A 25,105-nucleotide genomic window follows, 5' to 3' on the forward strand; every position below is an offset into this window, starting at 1 on the left:
TAATGAGGCAAAATGAGACAATTCTATTGAGACATAAAGCTTCAATCTAAAAATACTTAAAAAAATTTTTACCGTAAAGACTGTATCTGAGCTTCAAACACTTCAGTCTTTTCTTCATGAAGATATTTTAGTTTCTCCTTTAAAATAAAATTAATAGCTATCATTTGTTCGGTTATAAATAGGGCATAGTCAGGACTGCCAGGGCATCAGCAAAATTTTAGCAATCTGTCTGTCTTCTAAATTTTAGCAATCTGTCTGTCTAAACATTGTCTGTCTGTCTTCTAAATTTTAGCAATCTGTCTGTCTTCTAAATCTGTCTTCTAAATTTTAGCAATCTGTCTGTCTTCTAAATTTTAGCAATCTGTCTGTCTTCTAAATTTTAGCAATCTGTCTGTCTTCTAAATTTTAGCAATCTGTCTGTCTAAACATTGTCTGTCTGTCTTCTAAATTTTAGCAATCTGTCTGTCTTCTAAATCTGTCTTCTAAATTTTAGCAATCTGTCTGTCTTCTAAATCTGTCTTCTAAATCTGTCTTCTAAATCTGTCTTCTAAATTTTAGCAATCTGTCTGTCTAAACATTGACTAATTCATTTTAACTAAGCATTATTAAATATTGGGTATTTTCTATTAAATTTGCTAAGTATTATTGATTAGAAATGCTGGGAACTGAAATAAGGTTGTTATACAGCACATACAACTGTAAAATACAGATCCACTGAGTTAAGCTTTAAATGTCAAATCAAATTGTTTAGGGATTTAGATTAACATTTTTTGTAAATTTTTTGTAAATTTGTAAATTTCTAATATTTAAATCACAAACTTTTTCTTAACCTTTTTTAGATAGAAAACTAAACTTTAACATTAAAAGGCAAAATATATCATTAAAGACATACTTCAATGTAACGTTATTTGGTAAATGGTTATTTTAAATTACCACACTTTGTTTTTATTTAAGTTTAATTGTTTTAAATGATTTTCGTAAAATGATTTTAATTGTTGGTTTTATTGTAACATCTCCCAAAGTCACTTTTGTGAGATGGGCAGCCATATAAATTTGATAGACAAATAAAATAACTTGGATTCAATATTTTTACTTATTGTCTAGATTTACAACCTGCTTGAACATTACTATTATTAAAATTAGAAATATAAAATAAATGCAGAACAAAAATGCAGCATACAATAAAATGCAGCAAAACTGCAAAATTTAAAATTTAAAAATGGCAAAATAAAACGTTTTAGTTGAGCTCTGCTGAATAGCTTTTTAAAAACAAGTTAAAATAAAGAGAGTTTTCACCTATTCTTGGAAGAGTATTTTTGTTTAGTCATCACTCACCTACCTTAGAAAATAGCAATATCGACTTCCGCTGGCAACGCAGGCTTCGTGGACGTTCCTTTGGGATCGTCTGCCCTGGGTTTCGTCAAACCGTCCCTGACAGCGTAAATGGGCTGTCAAACGGTTTGGAATTCTCTCCCCCGGGAGAAGTGGGGGGAAGAGTGGTCAGGTTTGGGTAGAGCTCCCCGGGAGCCCCTGGAATTTAACCAGGGGATCGAAGGGTGAGAGCTCCCCTTTAGCCTGACGAAGCTCCATGCCCAGGGTGCTTCTGTTTATACAGAACGAGAAGCCGCGACCATCTCTATGCCAAGATTTATTTTTAAAGAAAACTCAACACAGACAGAACAAAGTAGGAGGACTAGCAAGAATTTGCAAGTAATAAATCTTAACTTCAGCTCTTAAATAGCTTTCCTTTGAACTAACTTTCAACTTGAGTGGATTTAAAATGGCGTTTGCAATATACAAAGGAAAGTGAAACTATAAAAGGACAAAGGAAGAGAAGAACATAACAAGCTACTTTTTAAATGGAATGAATAAGAACTGTTAATGATTTTTTTTTCTTTTTACCTTTTTCTTTATCACAATGTTTAAGAAGAAAAGTTTATTGAATTTTTTCCCCCCTCTTTTTGGTAGATTTTACAGTTTAAGAATGGCTCTTAAGCAAACAGAACTAACTACTAAAATCTTGGAAACTTCTTCACTTCAAATATGGATTATTATTTTTTATAGGAACTTTTGGAGGCTTATCTTTTCTTAATAAGTTTTTAAACAAGATTTTTACGCCAATATATTAAAGATTGGAAATTCTTTATTGTTAGATGTTAAGCTGATTGGTGAGCAGATGGTGGAAAATGTGTAAGATAGAAGACAAGGGGAAGGAGAATGCTTAAGATGTGATTTTGATGGTTGTTTTTTTAAAATATATATATATAGGGTTTAATTTTTACAACTGACTTATTTTGGGTTACTATTTGATATATGTGAGGTATAAAGGAATGGGAAGATGGAATATTGTTTAACTTTTGGAGGACAGATAGAAAAATTTATGGATGTAATGTTGGTATTTGGTTAAATAGAATTTAATTGTTATAATTGATATATTTTCGATATAAGTTATAATTTTAATAATGTTATTTGACAGATGTAAGGTAAATTGAAGAAATATTAATATTAGCAATGTTATTTGATTTATGTAAGTGATATTAAAGATATGAGAAGATAGAATATTGCTTATTTTTGGAGATTGGATAAAAATTTAAGAATTTAAGCTGGAAATATGAATTATATTTGGGAGACTGTTTAAGGAAGAAAGGTATATTATAAAAGAATTTCTGATGAATACTGGAAGATGGAATATCATCTTGGTCTTGATCGATGAAGATTGGATATTAAAAACTATAAGATTCTGAAGACTTCAGGAGTGGAATGGATTGATATATATTTGGTGTTAATTGATGAAAATTGGATATTAAAAACTATGTATTTTATTGATGAACTGGAAATACTAATTTAATTGGAAGATTCTGAAGATTTTAGGAGTGGAATGGACTGATATATAATGGACTGGAAGAAGAATGTACTTTTTTGTTTCTGGAAGGGGAGTTAAGGTCTTAGAGAGAGGAGTGACTATGGATTATGACTCATGTTGTATTTTAATTTATGATTGTTAATCTTATACCCTGTACTTTGTTCTGGGAAGTCTCGGGGTGGCAGGGGGTGGCAGGGGAGGGAGGGAAGGGGAGAGGGGAGATGAAGGATCAATGTAATGGAATGATTGAAGATATGTAATTAAGAAATAGAAATAATTTGAAATGAAATCGGGGCTGCTCAGCTGCCATTTCAGAAGGGAATGGAAAGGGAGAGGAGAGAGTGAAGGAAGAAGGTAGGTAGGAAAGAGAGAGGTAGAAAAGGGGGAAAGGAGAGGAAGAAGAAAGGGGAAAGAGAGAGGGTTAGAAAGGGTGGAAGAGAAGAGTAGGGAAGGAGGAGAGGATGTAGAAAAGCGAAGGAGAAGAAGGATGAAGAAAGTAGAGAAAGGAGGAGGAAAGGGTTTGTTAAGGAAGGAAGTGGTAGCTGGGCAGGTCCGAATAAGTAACAAATGAAAGTTAATGACTAGTGTTGAATAAGAGATTGTATATTGAATAGGTTGTTGGAAAATGGAAATAAAACTTTTTTACTAAAAAAAGAAAGAAAGAAAATAGCAATATCCTGGAGGAAAGATCAGTCAGTGTAAATGACTAAAAAGAAATTGGGCTCACAGACGGTTAGATTCTAGGCTGTATAAGATTTTAGAACTGAACAACAAAGATCAGGGGGGGAAATGGTATATTATTTTAGGTGAAATAAAAGTGTTTCATTAGATTCTCATCAGCAGCTCTATTTTGAACTGTACTTTCTGATCATGTTTCATTAAATCAGTCTAAATTAATTAATTGATTAAATGTTTACACTTTCAACATAAAAGTAGAGCATTTTACCTGAATGATAAATTGTTAATGCTAAAATAATCAACATTTTAAAAATACTGACCAATTCCTGTTGCCACTTTTCCAATTCCAGTGGAGGTGCCTTGGCTTGCTCAATGATATGACAAGATGCTTTAGCAGCTCCACAAATATGAGAATGATCACCATTTATAGCACCAGATTTTGACAGAAGGGTCTGAAACATATATCAACAATGAACGTGCACCTTAAATGCATATACATAGCACACACATTGAAGATATCCTATAGGTTTATATCAGGGGTGAAATCCAGCAGGTTCTGACAGGTTCTAGAGAACCGGTAGCAGAAATTTTGAGTAGTTCAGAGAACTGGCAAATACCACCTCTGGCTGGCCCCAGAGTGGGGTGAGAATGCAAATTTTGCAATATCCTTGCCCCAGGAGTGGGGAGGGAATGGGGATTTTGCAATATCCTTCCCCTGGAGTGGGGTGGGAATGGGGATTTTGCAGTATCCTTTCCCAGTCTTGCCCACCCAGCTATACCAAGCCCACCAAGCCATGCTCACTAAACCGGTAGTAAAAAAATTTGGATTTCACCACTGGTTTATATGATGTTTGCTACCGATCTTCTTATATTTATTCATAACAAGCTCAATAACTAATGAAATGATATAACTTTATATGTTATATTACTAATATAGCAAATTATTGAACTATTTCCACAAGTTATTTCTTCTATTATAACATCAACTCTGCACCATTTCCAGAACTTTCCTAAGAGCTTTATGACTTACAGGAGATTTTTAGTTTTGATAAAGAGATCAGGAAAGAAAAAATAATGTTGCACAAATGAAATTCTGCTGATAAAATGAGTGGAAGCAGAGACTTCCTGTTTGGCACCGTAGGTGATGGCGGTGATCTTTACGATCACCAACCTCTGGATTATGTGGAATCGCTAGGACACCTTAAATCTGTCGTCCAGTGGTTCGAAAAAACCCCTCTTCGGGAGAAGAAGAGGAGGTGTGCTGCAGGGTAGAGGTAGAACTTCCCTAAAATCCCTGAGAAAAAAGGAGTTTGAAGGGTTAAGTTCCCTCCAGCAACCCGAAGTGCTCCAGATCCGAGGATTTTTCTGCTTTGGCGGAACCAATCACCACGACCAAACGTCGAGATTTATTTTGGACAATAAAGGATTATACCGGACAGAACGAAAGTGGGAGAACTTTATGCAAGTAGCCAAGCTAATTCCCCGTTACTTTGTAACAAGCTTGAAAATAGCAAGAAAATGGAGGCGAATTGTTAACAAGCTAAGGAGTGGAAAGCGAAAGTGATACTTTTATTGCTTGCCATCTGCCGCTGGTAAATTGCATGTTATTTGCTACTTTAACTCCTTGCTGCCTGCTGATAGAATCTAGGGGAGATTTTTAAATATTGCTTTAAAAGACTCTGTTTTTCACAGGTTAAGAAGATTTAAAGTGAAATAAATAAATAAATAATTTTATAGAAGATGGCAGCCAAACAACTAAAATCTACTGTAACAAAGGGCTCTGGAATCTCATCAGCTGGTGCCTCTCCAGCTCATACAGCAGAGACTAGAACATTGAATTTAGAGGCGTTACAAGAGAACTTGAAGGACTTTATACAAGAAAAATTTAAAGTAATAACTGATGAGATGTCTGAAATGAAAGAGCAGATATTAGAAATTCAAGTGGGAAAAAAAGAAGTTAAAGAAGGATTTGTAATTGCAGTACAAAGTTTGGCAACAAATGTGATTTTATTAGAAGAGGAAGTTGAGGAAATCAAGCAATTTAACTCAAAATTAGAAAATAAAATGGATGAATTTCAAAGTAAAATGGAAAAAACAGATGATGAAATAGTTTTGATATAATATAGAAATATGGAATTTGCATTAAGAATCCGTGGCTTGAAAGAGAATAAAGAAGAGAATTTAAGGGAAATTTTTTCTGAAGTATTTGCTGAGATATTAGCAGTCCGTCCAGCAGATGTGGCTTATCAAATTGATAAAATATATCGCGTGAATTCTTGGATAGCAAGGCAAAAAAAGTTGCCAAGGGATGTTGTTATTTATTTTACAAATAGAACAGTGAGAAATCAGATTCTGCAAGCCTCATATAAGGGGGAGAAGATACAGGTTGTTGGTCAAGATATTTTAATATTAAAGGAAATTCCACCAAAAATGTTAAGGGCTAGGAAGGAATTTGCCTTCCTGGTGAATGAACTTAAAAAACGTCAGATTGAATATAGATGGGATATTCCAACTGGTATAATAGTATATTATGCAGGGAAAGTACATCGTCTCAATACAGTTGGAAAAGCAAGAGAATTTTATGCTGAGGTATTAAAAGTTGGAAGTCTTCCCCCATTGGAAGCTAGAAGAAGGGAAGGAAAGAGAAGTGAAGCAGGTACAAGAACAGATTGTGATGGAAGAAGATTTATTACAAGTGTTGGAAATACCTACGACGGGTTCAGATTCAAAGGAACAAAGGCTGACAAGAGCTGCTGCTAAACGCAAGGAACAAGAGATGAAGGCACAACAACTACTGGCAACTACTACAACGGAAACAGTGGGAGGAGCAAGGCCTAAAGCAAAATGTGATCTGCGGCTGGTGTTCCAAAAGTTTCCTTTGGCCGATAATGGCAATTAAACTATTATCTTGGAATGTTAATGGTTTGAATTCACCACAGAAGAGAAGGAAAGTATTTCATTATTTGAAACAATTTAAAAATGACATTACCTGTTTACAAGAAACACATATTAGATCTTTAGACCAGAAATATTTGATAAACTCAAAACTGGGAGTACATTTTGTTGCCTCCTCTTTGGGGAAAAAAAACGGTTTAGTTATATATATAAAGAAGGATATATCAGCAAAATTAATTGAGGTGGATAAGCAAGGAAGATACATTGCTATTGAACTTTTGTTGGAGGGAAAGAAGACATTATTAATAGGAGTTTATGCTCCGAATCAACAACAAGAAATTTTTTTCAAGTTTTTACATAAAAGAATAGTATTTTGGGATTATAAATCATATATATTAATGGGTGATTGGAATGGTGTGTTGGATACTCAAAAAGACAAAAAAAGTTTAAAGAAGATTTCAAGCCGGGCGAAATTACCAAAGGCTTTTTTTGAAATGATGGAGGACTTGGAATTAAGAGATATTTGGAGAGAACATAATACAGAAGAGAGGGATTTTACCTTCTTTTCTGACAGGCATCAATCATTTTCGAGGATTGATTTTATTTTGATTTCTAATGATTTGTATTCTAGAGTGAAGAAGACTAAGATTTGTTCAAGAACTCTATCTGATCATAGTCCGGTTTGGATTGAATTTGATCGGGAAAAGGAGGCTAGGAGATCATGGAGGTTGAATGAGAATTTGTTTAAATATGAACAAAATGTAAATGAATGTAAAAAGCAAATGAAAGAATTTTTTATTATGAATATGAAAAAAGAGACATCTATAGAGATGATTTGGGATGCTAGCAAGGGTTATATGAGAGGAAATCTTATACAAATGAATATTAAATACAAAAATAAACTGCAGAAAAAGAAAAAGGAATTGGAAGAGGAAATTAAAAAGAAAGAACAGTTATTGATAAATAGCCCAGGAAATATTAAAATAAAAGAATCAATAAATATATTAAGAGGTCAGTTTAACATGTTGATGGCAGATCAAGTAGCAATTAATTTACAATATGTAAAACATAATACGTTTAATAATGCCAATAAGCCAGGAAGATGGCTTGCCTATTTAATAAGGAAAAAACAGAAATCACGAATGATTGATAAAATAGAATATAGGGGTAAGGAAGTTTATCAAAAGAACTTGATTAAAAAAGCATTTTTAGAGTATTATAGTAAGTTATATACTAGGGATATGATTGATGATACAGAGATAGAAAGATATTTACAACAACAAAATATTTGTGAGCTTACAGAAAATCAAAGAGAAGAACTGAATCAATTAATTACTTCAGAGGAAATTTTGTTAGCAATTAAGCAACTTAAAATCGGTAAAGCACCAGGTACAGATGGTTTAACAACTGTTTATTATAAAATTTACAAAATGAGATGGTTGAACCACTTAAAGAGTTATTTAATAAAATTCAAATGGGAGGGATGTTCCCCTTCATGGAGGACAGCCTTTATTTCGTTAATACCGAAGGAAGATCGAGATGGTATTAAAGCAGAGAATTATAGGCCTATATCACTTTTAAATACTGATTACAAGATATTTGCCAAGATACTTGCTAATAGATTAATGCCAGTGATGAATCAAATAATTCATAATGATCAGTCAGGATATATTAAGGGTAGGCAGATGAGATATAATGTGAGGCAAATTGTAAATTTACTTGAATATTTGGAACGAAACAACCAAGTCTCAGCGGCACTCTTTTTTGGATGCTGAAAAGCTTTTGATAGATTGGATTGGCAGTTTTGTTTAAAGTAATAGAAAAATGCAATTTGGGGATTATTTTATCCATGCAATTAAAGCAATATATCAGAAGCAAACAGCACAAATAATAGTAAATGGTGGGTTAACAGAAACTTTTAAAATTGGGAAAGGGACGAGACAGGGATGTCCCTGTCCCCATTACTTTTATTTTAACTTTAGAAATTCTTCTGAATAAAATACGTGGTTCCGATCGAATAAAGGGAATTAGAGTTAAACATCAAGATTATAGATTAAGAGCTTTTGCAGATGACTTGGTTGTTACTGTATCCCAACCAATATACTCAGCTACTGGTTTAAAAGATATAATTGGTCAGTATGGTAAAGTATCTGGATTTAAGGTGAATCAGCAAAAGACAAAGATGATAACTAAAAATATGAATATACAACAAAAAGAAGAGTTAGAAAGAACTACAGGTTTTGAAATCGTTAAAAAGGTTAAATATTTAGGAATATATATTACAGCTTCAAATGTCAAATTATACAAAAATAATTATGAGGTATTGTGGCAGAAGGTATGGAAAGAAATGGAGAATTGGAAGAAGTTACAACTATCCTTGCTGGGAAGAATAGCAGCTATAAAAATGAATGTTTTGCCCAGGTTTCTATTTTTGTTTCAAATGATACCGGTACTTAAGAATGATATCAAATTACAGGAATGGCAAAAGGGGGTTAATAACTTTGTATGGATGGGCAAAAAACCAAGAATAAAATTAAAAATAATGCAGGACACAAGGGAAAGGGGGGGTCTTAAAATGCCTAATTTAAAATTGTATTATGAAGCAGTTGTCTTATCATTAATTACTGATTGGATTAATTTAACTGAGGAAAGAGTTTTGAATATAGAAGGTTATGGTTTGTTATATGGGTGGCATGCCTATTTATTATATGATAAGAAAGTAGATAAAATATTTAAAAATAATATAATTAGAAATGCATTATTGAGGGTCTGGAGGAAATATCAATATAATTAGATGGAAAGATTCCAATATGGGCAATCAAGAGACACATGACAGAAAATATAAATATATATCAAAAGATGGAGGTAGTTACCTATAAAGAACTTCTTTGTATGGAAAAGGGGGAATTACAATTAAAATCCAGAGAAAAGATGGGGGAAGAAGGGAAAAATTATACATGGTTCCAATATGGACAATTACAAGCTAGATGGAAATTAGATCAAAAAATAGGGGTTAAGCAAACTGAGGATAATTTGTTAAAACAAATGAGAGATCAAGGCCAACAGCATATTAAGAGGTTGTATAATGTATTAGTAGAAATAGACTCAGAGACTGAATTGGTTAAGGATTGTATGATTAAGTGGGCACAAAATTTTCAGCAACCAATAATGTTGGAAACTTGGGAAAGAATTTGGGTGAGGAATGTTAAATTTACACAAGCGCAAAATATGAGAGAAAATTTTATAAGATGTTTTATAGATGGCATTTAGACCCCAAAAGTTGTCATGTATGTATCCTAATGTACAGGCTAAATGTTGGAGATGCGATTGTGAAGATGCCACTTATTACCATATATGGTGGACTTGTAAAAAAGTTAAAGCATTTTGGATTAAAGTATGGTGGATCATGCAGAATATTTTGAAAACGAAGATTAAGTTTACTCTGCAGTTCTTTCTACTAGGAATAATTATGGATTGTACAGCTATAGAGACTAAATTGATTTTGAACTTAATAACAGCCGCAAGACTTTTGATTGCTCAATATTGGAAGAAAGAAGAATTACCTACAATTGAAGAATGGACACTCAAAGTATCAAATCTGGCAGAAATGGCAAAAATTTCTGCTTACTTGAAAGACTATACACAAGAAAAATATATTTTAGAATGGAAAATGTGGATTGATTATATTCAAAATAAGTATCAGATAAAAAAATATCGAATAGCATATGAGTAAATTTAGGAAATATTTTGTATTAGATATATTTCTGAAGGAGAGGGGAATTGAGAGTGTGATTATGTGTGGAGTGACTAGAGATTATAATTTAGGAATTATTTTGGATTATGATTGTTAGTTTTGATACCCTGCATTTTGTTCTGGGAAGTCGGGGTGGGAGGTGGGGGGTGGGGGGTAAGGGGGAGGGGAATTGGGGGGTTGAGGGTAGAGGATGGAGTGATGGTTAATGTACAGGGATTATTGAAAATGTATAAATATAATTAATGTAGGGTCGGGTCTGCCCAGTTACCATTTTAGAATGGTGGGGAGAGAGAAAAGAGGAGAGAGTAGGAGGAAGGAAAGAGGAGAAGAGGAAGGAAGAGGGGTAGAAGAGGGAGAAGGAAGGTGGAGGGTGGAGGGAGGAGAGGATGTAGTTAAGAGAAGGAGAGGAAGGTCTGGAAAGTAGAAGAAGGTAGAAGAGGGAAGAGTGTTAAAAAGGGGGGTGGTGACTGGGCAAGCCTGACTAATTGTATATAACTGTACATTGGATGAGCTGTTTGATATGATTGTAAAAATAAAACTTTTTTATGAAAAAAAAATGAGTGGAAGCAGCATTAATTGTTACCATATGAAGCCATTAAAATATGTAATTAAACAAAACTCAATATTTATTGAATTATGATGACTAAATTTATTTCTATTTTCAGTGTATTCTGTTCTACAAGATGAGACATATAGTTAGTGATAAACTAAACCCTATCTGTATATCCTTCACATTTAGAAACTTAAGGGCACAAGGCTTTGCCAGAATCAATGACTGGAGCGCCAATGGAGGAAGACAAAGAATGAATCCAACTGAATAAGAGCCAGTGTCAGACCTATGTCATGACAATAAAGGTGGCAAAACGTTGCTATTTGTCCATATTTATTGCATCTTCTGATATCAGCCAGCAGCCCTATTTAGAGTAATCCGCTTCAGATTCAGGACAGGCTGGGCCTCAGGATCATCTGCAGGACTATGATAAGAAATATTCATGCAATCTTGCAGATGTCACTCAGATTTAGTTGGAGTTAGACACTGATTAGGCAAGTCTAATCCAGTTGTATTGTTATCTAGACTGAGCTTGATTCTGTTAGGTCTGAGGACGTGGTTAAAGTCCTACTATCTGTTAGTTTAGCCACCTTTAGGTTAGATCCTGGCCCCTCCTTCAAACAGAAACTAGATAGCCCTTCACCCAAAATACTTCAACAGATATTGCCCAAAGCAGGGGTTTGGATTAGATGATTACTGAGGTTCCTTCAAGTTATTATGATTTTATAATAAGACAAAATATTAAATTGTGCAAATTGTGCACTATGCTATGAGCAATACAGATCTATCTCTGTTTATATATCTGGTAACATAAGCTGCATTTATGTGACATTTTGATGCATTATTATATTTCCTTATTAAATAAATATTAAACATTTCTTTTAAATAAATATTTAATTAAATAAATATTAAACATTTTAAATTCCATAGAACTCACTGAGGCATTGAGGACAGTTTGCTCTCTCAAGATCCGCTCTGTTTCCATTTTCAGATCATTTTGTAGCTTCTCATTTTCAACTACAACAACATGTATACGTGATTTCAATTCAGATATTTCTTCCTAGAATGTTAAGTAATTATTTTTAATGTAATTATTTAAAAATGGAATCAATCCTCTTCACAAACAAAAAGACAGTAGTGTAATTAACATTCAATTTTGCATAAAATCTTACATCAATGGAAGCATAGCTAAATTTAGTGACATATCAAACAACAGAAAAGGATTTCTTGCAAGTTCTAGCATGCTTGAAATAATATGCTACTGGAATAAAAAATTCATTTAACAACTGTCTCACTTAGCAACAGAAATTTTGGCCTCAATTGTGGCTATAAGTCGAGGACTATCTATAATTTTTTGCTACTTATTGTTCAAATTCTCATGTTTTTAATACGGTATTACAGTAGAAACAGTTACTTCCTACTTCAGGTACATCTAAAGCTGTTGGCTAAAATAAACTTTTTACTAATAAAAATAAAATGAAATTCTTTCTTTTCTGTTACTAAAAATTATCTCTGTTTTGTATATAATATACAGAATTGTGGGGTTAAAACTTCAAATGTTAATGGCAGATGAATAAAGCTGCCTTGAAAGAACAGGTACGATACCTTGCAAAACTTGACTTCAGCTTCTAAATGAGTAATATATTGAGACTGATCATTTATGATGGGAACAAGTTCAGAAAGGGCAGGCAAACTGTGATCAGTAGCTTTGGATGTTCTCTAGAGGAAATAAAAAGCAAGAACACCAGAATTACATGTTTCAGATAAAATTCTTTCCAAACTGTTTCGTATTAGAATACCGTTAGCATTTTAAGAGTAGAATAATTTACAGTAAGAAATCTATCAAATGGGTTCCCTTCAGTAATGGGATGCTGATTGCTCAGAAGGATAGGAGGCCATTTCAAAGTAGATTAAGGTCTTCCTGAGTGGACGGATATAGGAAAAGGATGAAAGAAAGCTTGAGGAAGCAATTCCTGACTCTCTGCTACAAATGTCTGTTAGCAGAAGATTCCTATTTTCCACTCAAAGAAAGCCTCTAAAGTAGATAGAATGTAAACATTGCTGCTTTGTATTTTTTAAATGTTCATGTACTTCCTGTACCTGCATATGCACTGTACTTTTACAATTAAGCATGATAAATAAAAGTTTATTTATTTTAGTTTATTACCTGACATATATCATGTTTAATCCAAACAGAGGTACATAAGTAAAGACAATGCACAAGCATTGGAATAAGTATTTACCAAAGGACTCTTGGACTACTCTTGGACAATATTTGAGTTGATAACAAACCGGGCTTTCTGTTAAACATCTTGGGACCAACTATTGAAAGACCATCTTGATGTCGATCACTGTGAATACACCCATCCCAACTTCTAATCTCCTTATAATTTTTCTCAACTGGAATAAGGACTGCCATCAGAAAGGAACCAGGGCATATTTATGGTGATCTTCAGATTTTCAGATAGCCTCCCTAAGATGCTTGCTTGCTTATTTTTTTAAATATTCATTCATTCATTCATTCAACTTATGCCTCACCAAAATTTAGCAACCCTCAGATACTTTAAAACAGACATGGTATAGTTAAAATGACACAATTAAATTAAAACTCTTCCAACTGAAAGAACAAATGTAAACATTAAAACAGTAACATTTTTTTATTTGCAAATTGCCCAGAGTCAGATAAAGAAATCTGATGAATATAGTAATACATACATAAACAATGAATTAAAAGCAATAATAACATAAGAGATGGTGCAGTCTTAAAACTAAGAAAAATATATCTTATATAAATCTACTCTTGATGTTTCCTAAAGACCAAGAAAGAGGAGACTAACTTGATCTCTATCAAAAGTCTACTCCCAAGACCCACCACTGCCTTTCTAGCTTTGGCTGCTTTTGCTTCGCAAAAGTCTACTATTGTCTACTATTGACCTCACCTTATAGACCTTTTTCTAAGAGGTCTATAAGGGGCGTGCATAAGTGCACAAACGTGCCTACCGTTCCTGTCCTACTGTTGCTTCATGCTTATACTTATGTATGGTGTTATGACAAATAAAAATAAATAAATAAAAAATAATAAGTGGGGCTTTGAGTAGTTTCTCCAACTAATCAGTCTGTCAGGGTTCCAAGGAACACCCCCAATGAAATAAAGCTCTGAGGCTTGAGGTTCCTCAAAGTTCCAATTTATTAGAGATGTCATGTTGGCACAGCTGGGAAAACCCGAATCTGAAAGCTTCCAGGTTTTCCACACCCAGTTGACAGTTCACAGCCCTGCCCCACACCCACAAGTTCATCACATTGTCCAATCAACTCTTCACACTCAATTGGATACAATCTTCAGGCAGTCTCCATCAGACGCAGGATGTCCTTGAATGAGGAATGTTGTTATGACTAATTTTCTATCGCTCCAACAACAACCCCCTCCCAACTTCCCCAGCTAAAATATGTGGCAATAAGAAGAAAAAAAAATTGTCTTTCAAAACTGACACAGTCAGTCAATTCAGTTGGAGAGTAGGTACTGTGTAGCTACCCAAGTGCTGAGCCATAAAGAGCTTTATAAGTCAAGACCATTATTTCTTGAAAGCAATCAATACACAGGCTTCAGAATTGGTATTATATACACTTGCACATAGGCTGATGAATTCTGCTATAGTTTCTGAGCAGTCTTTAAGAGCCATCTCTACTGTTAAAATCAGCTAAAAGGACAATAACATGCTTGCATATGCTCCACAACCAAATAAATTCAGAACCTTTCTCTTCAATCTCATCTTTATGCTTTGCCTTGTCATATCATACACAATTCGTTAGTTCTCTAATGCTGAATTAACAATAGGTAACTTAAAATAAACACAAAAGCTTATATATAGGCTAGCCTACTAATGCTTTGTTAAGTAACTACATAACTCATCAAATGAGACAACATAAATACTACTTAGATATTGTTCTGTAAACCGATATGTAATTATTTGGTCATTTAACAAGAGATAAAAAGAGGATAATACTTACTGTGGGTGACATTCCTCTCTTCTTTGAAGGTGATGTTTCACTCCCCTTTTCTTCTTGTTGACGTAATAATGCTTTAAGCTGATTAACTATAACACAATAGTAAAATATATTTTACCTAAGATAATAATTCTAGTTTGGAAAAAAATCAAATGGAAAATTTCAAACCTGCATGGCTGTATTGTAGCTCCTGCCAAGCGTTATCTTCAGTCACTTCTTGGCCCGAATTAGGAAATAACTGATCCAATGTGGCTGCACTTTCGCCTATGGCCCGATCGTTTTCATGAAAGACATATTTCAATTGATCAAGGCTTTTACTAGCACGATCTAAAAATAATAATTTTGAAAGTTCACTGTGATTAAAAGTTTCTTTGAGACTTGGTAAGAAATACAGATAAGATATATTATCAAGATTTGTATATCTATAGAAACTGAATAAGGAGAAATTAAAAGAAATAACTTAGTTTGCTTACTAAATATATTTTAACTAGGAAGGGAGGGAGGGAGGGAGATCGAGATATTTTGGAAAGCTACATGAGTGGAAAGTGGAATATCATTAATTGAAATATATGTGCACTAAAGCAAAGTACAAATCACTGAGGTGAATACAACAGAACAAAATACTAGTTCAGTCTCGCGACTGACCAAAATCTATTTAAGTACTCTTCATCTGTTACAAGGAAAAGAGAGCAACAAATCATTATATACTTTTTATAGTAAGTATTCCCCTGGATGCTCTAATAGCAGACTTTCCCCCCCTCTGAAGTACTGCACGGACCTATTTGGCACATAAAATTGACAAGAGTATCTGAAATCCTGATAATTCATAGGAGCAAAGAAAGAATAGAACAAGAGCACTAATATATATAGTATAACCAAGCAGATCAGAGCCATCTATGCCAGTGAGACCTAAAAACTACTACAAGAATTTTTCTTTAAGATCAATGTCTTCCAACAACATTGTTTCAGAAGGATTCTTTGATCTCATATTGCGACAGTGTTACAAACAAGGAAGTTCTACAAAGAAGTAATTACTGAAGACTCTCTTGAGATAGTGACAGAATGAAGAATGGACTTCGCTGGAAATGTGTTCCACATGGCGAGCAATGTCCAACAAAATCAATTGGATGCCACCAGATGGTTGGAGAAAAAGAGGAAGGCCAAAGAAAACCTGACGCCACACATTTCAGGAAGATCTGAAAAATATCAACCTTAAATGGAAGAATGCAGACATTGTAGCTGTGGACCGAAAATTGTGGAGAATGCTGGTAGCCCAATGTGCTTAACACAGGACATGATGATGAATGCGCCAATAATTAATGAACTATTTTTCTACCTTTTTGCCACATTTTTATGCCTTTATGTTGTAAATAAGTGTTTAATAGGCTTTATAAATATTTGATTATATGTTGTTTAATATTCAAACTACTAAAGTTTTGTTTTGCATCACACTTTCTATGATGTGTATATGTCTGGCTTTGCGGGGAGGATTATTTCTATTTCAGGGTTATTTTCAGCTCTAATATTTTAATTAAGGTTGTCTGTGACTTACGATCGTAATTGAGCCTGGCAAACATGGTCATAATTTGTAACAGTTGTAAAGTAATGACCATTTTGGATTTTATGACCTTTTTGTTTGTGGTGGTCATTAAGCAAACATAATGGTTGTTAAAGCAACACGTTCGCAAGGGGTGCTTTTTCTGGAAACCAAAAATAAAGGCTGGTTTCTAGAAACAACAACATAAATCGCAGTCATGATAAAATGTGGACCAGTTGCCAAGTGCCCAAAATGACCACAGAGGGGTAGCAGATATTGCAACATTGGAACTGGAGTGTAAATAGCTTTTGGGGATTCATCGTAACTTCAGTTACTAATCAGCTGGTTGTAAGTTGAAGACTATCTATAGATTATAAGATCAATGTTAATATTTGACTTCACTGGACAACTTGCCTAAGTTCCACACACATATTTAGAAAATATGAGGTCCTTGAAGGCACTGACTCAAGAGCCACTTGATTCTTGGAGCTACTAAATACATATATTTGTATAAGAATAGAGGAATGTAAAGACCACTTTCACTTAGAATAGAATTTAGAATATATATTTTTTTTATTGGCCAAGTGTGATTGGACACACAAGGAATTTGTCTTGGTGCATATGCTCTCAGTGTACATAAAAGAAAAGATACGTTCATCAAGGTACAACATTTACAACACAATTGATGGTCAATATATCAGTATAAATCATAAGGATTGCCAGCAACAAAGTTACAGTCATACAGTCATAAGTGGAAAGAGATTGGTGATAGGAACTATGAGAAGATTAATAGTAGTGCAGATTTAACACTTAGCGTATGTGTTACTTTATGGTCTTAACAAAAGAAAAATAGGACTTATACTGATATCCAATAGAAAAGAATATATAAAGTTGCATTATTTCCAGTAGGAAAATATATAAAGTTGCATCTATTAATGCAAGGTCAATCTGCAATAAGGCCTCCCTTATCAGTGATTTAATTGTCAATCAGTGGACTGATTTGGCATGTATTACCAAAACCTTGGCTGGGTCTGGAAATGGGAGTACTTTTTCAATTAAGGACAAATTCAATAAAACCACTATTAAGGCTTACTTGTAAGGTAAGGTAAGGGCAGCAAAACAGTAAAGAAGCAATACTTAACCACCCTTATTGCATTTCATTCCTTAGCATCCCACAACTCTGTTTCAGGTGATGTGAGTCGTCTTAGGTAAAGAGGGCCCTGGGAACTTTTTGCAAAGATGTTTGGAGGAATTTGCTCAGCATCTCTCAGACAAGATCATTTGGATTCACTTGTAGTTAAGACACTGACTTGGTTGCAAGTCTCAAGGAGAGAACCATGGTGGAGTCTTGTTCAGGTATTTGGGAACTTTGAGGAAGTGGAACTTTGAGGAAGTGGATAAATCCTTAGGACAGTGAGCTCAGTCACCTGCTCTTTAGATTCATACCTTTCCTGGCTTGTGAAAGGATTGGGGGGAGGGAGTTATTGTGTTTACTCTAGCAGTGGTTAATTTGTCTTTGAATGATGGGGTTCTTCCTTTACCTTTTAAAAAGAATTTCCTCAAGAAACTATTGCTGGACCCTACAATACTGGACAATTTTCATCCAGTATCCCTTTCCGATGGATGGGGTGGCACTGCTCAATTTTCACGGTCTTCCTACATCAGGGGTGTCAAACTGGCAGCCTGCCAGCCGGATGCATCATGTGCAGGCCACACCCACCCGAGCTCTGCAAATGGGAAAAATGTTGTGAAACATCGTGAAACATCATGTGACAACAACGTTTCACAGTGAGTTTGGCACGTGTCCTACACTCACAATTTCTTCTCAAGTAGATGGCAAATGTGACAGAGACTCTGCACAGCTTCACATTGTTCAAAGTTGCACTGTTCTGTTTTAATTATATATTTTGTAACGACTGTTTATATATATATATATATATATACACATATACATATATTTATTATTGTTGTACACCACCCAGAGTCCATTTTGGGAGATGGGTCTCCATATAAGATCCTTAATGAGATATTATTTGCGTAAACTGAACACATAATTCAGCTCTTAAGAAAAATCTAATGGAAAAAAATGTTACATGGTCAAAGATATAGGAATATACCTCACTCTCCATAGGAAGAAATATTTTAGTTTAGCTTTAAGATAAGCTACAAGTCTGAATTAATGAATATCTACATATTAAGGCACTGCACACTTAAGCTTTCACAGAAGCCTGAAAAGAGGGGCTCTTTCATTAATAACAGGGAGGCGCTATTCATTAAAACAGATTTATTTAATATTTAACTAAGACATAATTATACATTCTCTACATTGTACAACATAGAGTAAGTATATATATATGTAAGCAAAAAGCAGTATATGCCAGATGCCATTTGAATTCCCAATAACTATGCTAGACCTAACAGTAGTACCACAAATCTGATAGTTGGATTCCACAGTTGAGTAGCATTTTGCTTAAAATCTTACAAAATATTGAGTTATCTATGGAGAAATGCCAAACGAACAGAAATTCTCTATCATATAAAAAAGCTGATTGCTAAGCTGAAGTGATTATCACTAAGCCAAAATTTACATACTTTGTGCAGGTGATGTGAATAAAGAGTAGAAAAATAATTATGCTTGTCATAGTTGAGTGCAAACAAGGGATAAGATGGATGGATCAAGAGATTATTCAAATGTCTTTGGTAGGGCTACAGTTTGTTAAAGACATACAGTATCAAGATGTAAGCATATATCTGTATAGTTATCAAGAGTTGAATCTACTGGTAATTAGCACCTAGTTAATTGTACCTTCTCCTTTATCTAGTTTGAGCTTTAATGTACTTTCCTAATCTCTTCAATTACTACCATCAATATTTCCACTGGTTTAACTTACGTCTGATGAAAAAATGAAACAAAGCTACTAAGACTATATAATTTACCTGTGTAGAAAAAAATAATTTAGCCTTTTTATACAAATGTCAAACCTTGAAGCTACCTATTGCTTTCTGGAACTCTTCAAACTGACCACAACTAGTAACTATTGACCAACCAAAACACCGTCCCCCAAATTAGTGACTTAAGTTCACACATCACCTCAAGCCATAATATGGCTTGCTTCGTTTTGGGCTAATAATGGTTGGAAGCAATTGAGTTTATCGTTACATGCAATTCCTGCTATTTTGACTTTCTCCGTCAACCGTGACATAATTCAACGAATTACCGGTATTTGAAACCTGTCAGTCACCCTATCTAAGACCACTAATACAAAAACGATGTCAAATCATTCAGTAGAACCAGCAAGACACGTTAAGTGGTTCTTGCCCTTCTCCTGAACAGCTCCTTTCTCAGGCTGGCCGGCGGAGTTTTGAAATTAGACTAAGAACGATCCCCCAAAAATTTAAATTCATTTCAGAACGTCTGTCATCCGAGCACATCCATCTGCCAAAGTTTCACACTTCACCCCGTCGGGCAAATCAAGAGATGGGAAGATCACGAATGGGGAAGACCTCCTGCTTTTGAAGCTGTTGCCTCCCAAAAATTTTTCAACGAGCCTACGATCTCTCCCCAAGACCTAGCTAAGAAGCGGCTCCGGAAAAGGCCAGTAACAAAGCTATCAAGGTTGAGGAGCCCAAATTCAAACGGGCATCGAAATTGCCCGCCCGTCTTCTTTTCGTCCTCACCGCGTAAGCCTCGGTGATACCGCTCCAGGGACTGCGCCAAGTCCGATTCTCCCGTGGCTTCCCTCACGGGATCCAGTGAATCCGGAGACCCGCTCCAACCGGGCCCCGGGCTGCACGCCGCAACTCTTCCGGCTATACTGGCCGCTTCTGGGACTCCCTCCATTTGGGACGCGTGGGAAGTATAACCCAACCCCCTCGTCCCCCTCGCTAGGCTTTCTTCGCGGGCTGTCGGTCTCCGTAGTTCCAACGCCGGTCCTTTCGCAGCACAAGCAACAAGCCCCGGCGACCAAGAAGCAATTACAAGCCCCAGGGACAGCGCGGTGGTGTTGGTGGGGGCGAGGGCGGGGAAGGAGATTCCGATGAATCTTACGAAGCGGTTCGTTGCTAGGGCAACCGAGAAACGGCGCTTCCCCGAGTCCCGCTTCGAAGACCGCTTTTATGCCTGCAGATAATCAAGTGACGCGTGACGCGGGGCACGCGCTGCCTCCGAACGTCGAAGACAGCAGAAGGCTTCCTCTCTCGCCCGAAATGCAACACGCCGTAACGCTCCTCTATGTCGAGGAAGTCTTTGCCGCGCTGCTTTCTGGGAATTGTGGTTTGGTGCAAGAACAATGTCCATACGGTGGGTTCGTTTGGCTCTGCGAGGGTGCCAGGGTTATTATATACAGAAGACGGTTTTATTCTGTGGGAGGGATGAAGGCAAGATGGTACTTTTTGTTTGCTTTAAAGTGAGCGCCTTTTTTTTTCATTCTTATCCCGGACAAAGATGAGAGGAACAAAGCATTTTCATAGGAGAAGCTATATTTGTCCTTGCCATATTCCGCAAGGAAACGACCCCCCCCCAAAAAAGATGATATCTTTTAAACCTTTCGAAACTTTCACTAGTTCGTGCCATCAAAAAGAAAACACAGACATAAATAACAATACCCAAATTCCAGCTTCTTCAGTCTGGAAAACGACGCCTGCGCGGCAGGAATCGGCCGCTTCGCGTTCTGCACGCGCCTGCGCATTGGTCTCGTCCTGAGGCAAATCCATTCTTTCTTCTCTCCCCCGCCTCCCCTCCTCTCCCCTCCGCTTGTATGTCGCTCCCTGGGACGGCGCCTGCGCAGTAGCCTCCCTGTGTTCCGCGCCGTTAGCCGCCTTATAGTAGGAATAACGTTGAAGCGGTTGCTACAGGCGGAACAACGTAGGTTGGCGGAGGGTCAGCGATCGCCCTTGACTTTCCCCTCCGCCCCGCGCGACCTTGTTGTGGGAGAAGATGGTGGATCAGTGAGCCGGCACTTTTAGGCTTCCTGAAAGGGAGTGAGTAAGTGATGCTGCGGGATCCTTTGCCGGGGCGAGGGGGGTGGGGTGGGGAGGGGAGAGGAAGGGAAGGGTGACTTTGCCCGGCAGCGAGCTATCAACCACATACGAGGCACCTTTCTTCTTTTTCTTCGCGGTCCCTTCCTTTGCTTGCCCTCGGGAGCGATTTCGATCCTGGGGCGGATCCACATATAAATTGATGCTCCAGTTCACGCGAATTAACCGTAACGGCTCCTTCTCCTGGCGTACTTTTTTTAATTAGTAGCGGCCAGATCGGTACCGCTACTAGGATCGTTTTCTTTGGCGCTTGTGCCCCTGCTTCGTTTCTCTCTCCCCCCCCTTTTTTTTGCTATTTCCTGGCCGCGGAAAGCTGTCCCTTTGGGAGTCAATCGAGGCGGTTGCTGCTGCTGCTGCATGAAATATGAGGGGGGATGGTCCAGATTGGATACAGATGGAGCTTACTCGGCCATCCGCTTCCTCTTTTTGCCTCCCCTCCCCTCCCCTCCTTCACATGTTAGCCAGTCTTCCCCCGGGGCGCTCTTTCCCTCTCCCTCTCGAGTGGCGTGGACTGGAGGTTTCCCCACCCGGAGTTCAGGCTCCTGGCTTCAGCCCCTGCCTCGCTCCAAGCAGCCCCTCTGGTGGAAAGACGCGGCTTGAGGGGTGGAGGGAGTTTTTGTTCTGGCTCGTCGTTTTCCATTTTTCCCCCCTCTCTCCCTTCTTTGCAACTGTACCGTTTTCTTCTTTGTTCGGTTTTTTCCTCCCCTTTCCCCGGATTAGTTTTTTTTTGCGAGCTGTCGGGTTTCTCTTTTTAACGCATACATGGAAGGGCGGGTGAACGTGATTTGTTGTGTGTGTGTGTAAGAGAGAGGGGAAGATTCTGCTTTCACTCTGCTTTGTAGGTTGAATGTAAGCAGCCCTGCCTAAAATGATGCATAGCTTTACACCTTAAAGACATCCCTGTGGGAGAAGCTATGCCGAATCCTTCCCCCTCCCTCTTTGATACCATCTGCGTCTGCTTTGTTCTTACGATTTTACGGGTATAAAAGATTCCAGAAGGAAATGTGTTTATATGGGTTCTTTGAAATGATTACAGAAATGCCTTTTGTCAAAGCCATCTTTTCAAATCGTTTATTGTCAGTGCACATGTAATGTATATGGCTATAGCAGATTTCTACCCGCCAGTTAAAAAAATCTTGGCCGGTTTGAAATGCACAGGATATTAGGAAAGAGATAGTCCAAAGCAAAACAAATGATAGCTGTATAGATGAGTCTTCTTTTGTGATCTCATCCACTAATTGTTTGGAACGGATGCTAGAAATGGGGGAAGGGGAGGGTTTCCGTTCATAATTGTACTCTTATATAGGTACTTTTTTATATTTGCTTTCCAGCTAATCTAGTACCTGGCATTGGAAAAAATCCTAGGCATCCTAATTAGAAACTGCTTAAAAATGAGGTAGGCTTGTTCAGAGCATGGTGTTAGTGGGTAAGAAAGCTGAAGGACTTGTGCTGCTTGTTAGTGTCTGAAGTAGGATAATTTTAAATAGGTGCTGCCAATACCACTTTCTATTTCTATTACATTCCGCTGCTTCACATTTAAAAAAGTAATAAGACAACATGTCTTCCTATATTGACTCCAATTTTCAGCAGCAAGGGATCTTTTTTAAGAGTCTTAAAAAATAAGTGATATGTGATAAATTTTCAGTTATCACACCCTTGAAGACTTGTGTGCAAGTCTTCAAGTCAGTAAACTTAAGTCAGTTAAGTTTATTGGCTGGATTCACATGTCATACATACGTTTGCAAAGTTTCAGAACATTCTGCTAAGCGACATGCAAATCACATAATAGTTTAATATAATATGTGAAGTTAGGCAGTGTTTTACTTTCTTCTTAGTTGATTTTATACTGTAGTCCTATAAATATTTGGATGAGATGCTCATAATTATTTAAAACAAATGACAATTACCCTTCATTAGGAAAATTTCTTATCTTCAACCATCTTTTTTTTAAAAAATCCAGCCTATTTCTTGAATTGTTAATAAAAGTTAAATGCTGAATAATATTTGATGCTCAAGGGTTTAAGATGCTACAATTTGTGCAAGTTCAAAATTGTGAAACATCTAAAAACAATGATTAAAGGTTAATGGTTTTGTTAAATGGTGCCTCTAAAGTTTGTCGTTCAATGAGCACATTTACTTCTTCACCTGCATCTACTCATTTTTGGAACTGCAGTGATCAGTGTCCCAGATATGTACTGTATACAAAGAATTTTGTGATATTGGTAATACAATATCTAGCAGTTAACATTTCAACAATAGTGATTTATAGATTTAGTTATTCACTAATGTGCAAGTACCAGGGTGGATAAAAATCTATGGGTTTTTTAATATTTTTTTTTAAAAATCAGATTTTAAAAAATTTAAATCGGATGTTTTTGATTTAAATCGGATGTTTTTTATTTAAATCGGATGTTTTTGATTTTTATCAAATTTATTTTCATGAAATGCTTTTGGAGTAAAAATCTATCTATAGTTTTCTATTTAAGATACATTAATATTTTATTTAGCATGAAATGGAGCTTAGGATGTAGCATGAGGCTATATATTCTGCAATATATGCATTTTTAGTAAACTCATTCAATGAATCCAAGCTCTGCAAACTGAGATAACATGCACTGTATTGATGCATTCACACAATTTCACGGTAGCCATGAGATAAATCATAAAACAAAATTTAGGAATGTTCCTTTATCCCATTGTTTTGCAAATCTATTTACACTACAAACTCTGTGATTGAAGAGAAATGCATCTGCACCACCAGGCTCTAAGTGTGAGGAGAAAAGGCAAGCAGTAAAAATGAAAGTGAAACCTTCTAAGCAGCTTATAAATATAATATTAAAGAGCACCTGTCATTTCAGATCCATCATGGCAGCGCCTGTTAGTGGGCATCCACTCAAATGCCTGCCACATCCCTCACCTTCTTGTGTCACTGCTGCATCACCAGCCATCCCATTAAAGTGAATGGGACTGTCGGTGAGTCAGCAACGGGTCAGAGGAAGAGCAGCTTCAAGACAGAGGCTCTTTGAAAATTATGATTTAAATTGAGTTGATTTAAATCAAGCCTTTTTACTAGTGATTTAAATATGATTTAAATCATGATTTAAGTCCACCCTGGCAAGTACAAAGCCTATGTACATTGGTGATTTATTACAGTGATAGCTGTAATCACTGTGATGCAATCTAATAATGAAATTTTCATTGAATTGTTTAGCACTTGTAAAAATCACACAAACGATATGCTGCTGAATTAGGTTCACAGATCTTAAAGGAGTCATGAAAAATAGAACCACCTTGATAAAGGGGGTTAGAAAAATCATGAAGATAGCAGGAGTGATTGCTTTTAATATACAGGGTAAATTGATCAAATTAGATCAGTTACTTTTAATTTTTCCATTTTAAAATTACTCTTGGGGAAGAACGTATACTTTATAATTCCTAAAAGGGATGGTTGGCAATTTATTATTAATACAGTTATTCTGTAAATAGATACTTAATTTGTAACTTACTGCTAGTGAAATCCAATTGCCTCTTGTACTAAAAAATTCTAAGGATGTGACAAATGCTTTAAATTTGAACTGAAATCAACATGTTTGAGGAAGCTTCTTTTACACTTGGAATGATTTTGTTTTAAAATATTTCACACATGACTAAGTGTTGTGTTAGCCTAGACAGAAGAATCAGTGTTGTTTGCTCTTACTATGCTTTCAATTATGAGCTAAAGCATATATTTTGAAGAAGGTAATCATTGCATATAAATATATTTATATACGTATCTAGCATAGAAGC

The 25,105-nt window shown here is 36.1% G+C and overlaps 2 protein-coding genes across 10 annotated transcripts in view; one reads left to right on the plus strand and one right to left on the minus strand.

Annotated features, from left to right (window-relative positions):
* SDCCAG8 (SHH signaling and ciliogenesis regulator SDCCAG8) overlaps window positions 1-20,862 on the minus strand; it is a 128,373-nt gene extending 107,511 nt beyond the window's left edge. The window contains exons 1-6 of one of the 4 annotated variants that reach the window (XM_058165582.1): window positions 19,961-20,862; window positions 14,914-15,072; window positions 14,749-14,834; window positions 12,346-12,459; window positions 11,678-11,800; window positions 3,862-3,993 (exon numbers count right to left, since the gene is read on the minus strand). In XM_058165582.1, the coding sequence (XP_058021565.1) occupies window positions 3,862-3,993; window positions 11,678-11,800; window positions 12,346-12,459; window positions 14,749-14,834; window positions 14,914-15,072; window positions 19,961-20,123 (777 nt within the window). In that variant the 5' untranslated portion in view covers window positions 20,124-20,862. The remainder of the gene's footprint in view (window positions 1-3,861; window positions 3,994-11,677; window positions 11,801-12,345; window positions 12,460-14,748; window positions 14,835-14,913; window positions 15,073-19,960) is intronic. The other 3 variants (XM_058165564.1, XM_058165591.1, XM_058165574.1) reach the window with 3 other exon arrangements.
* A 228-nt stretch (window positions 20,863-21,090) lies between these two features.
* Window positions 21,091-25,105, plus strand: part of CEP170 (centrosomal protein 170) — a 90,419-nt gene continuing 86,404 nt past the window's right edge. For 2 of the 6 annotated variants that reach the window (XM_058165541.1, XM_058165544.1), the window contains exon 1: window positions 21,093-21,266. The gene's annotated coding sequence lies outside the window, so the exon portion shown is untranslated. Of the gene's footprint in view, window positions 21,267-25,105 lie in introns of all 6 variants that reach the window. The other 4 variants (XM_058165545.1, XM_058165542.1, XM_058165543.1 and 1 more) reach the window with 4 other exon arrangements.

This window comes from Ahaetulla prasina, chromosome 1, assembly GCF_028640845.1.
Source record: "Ahaetulla prasina isolate Xishuangbanna chromosome 1, ASM2864084v1, whole genome shotgun sequence".
Lineage (NCBI taxonomy): Eukaryota > Metazoa > Chordata > Lepidosauria > Squamata > Colubridae > Ahaetulla > Ahaetulla prasina.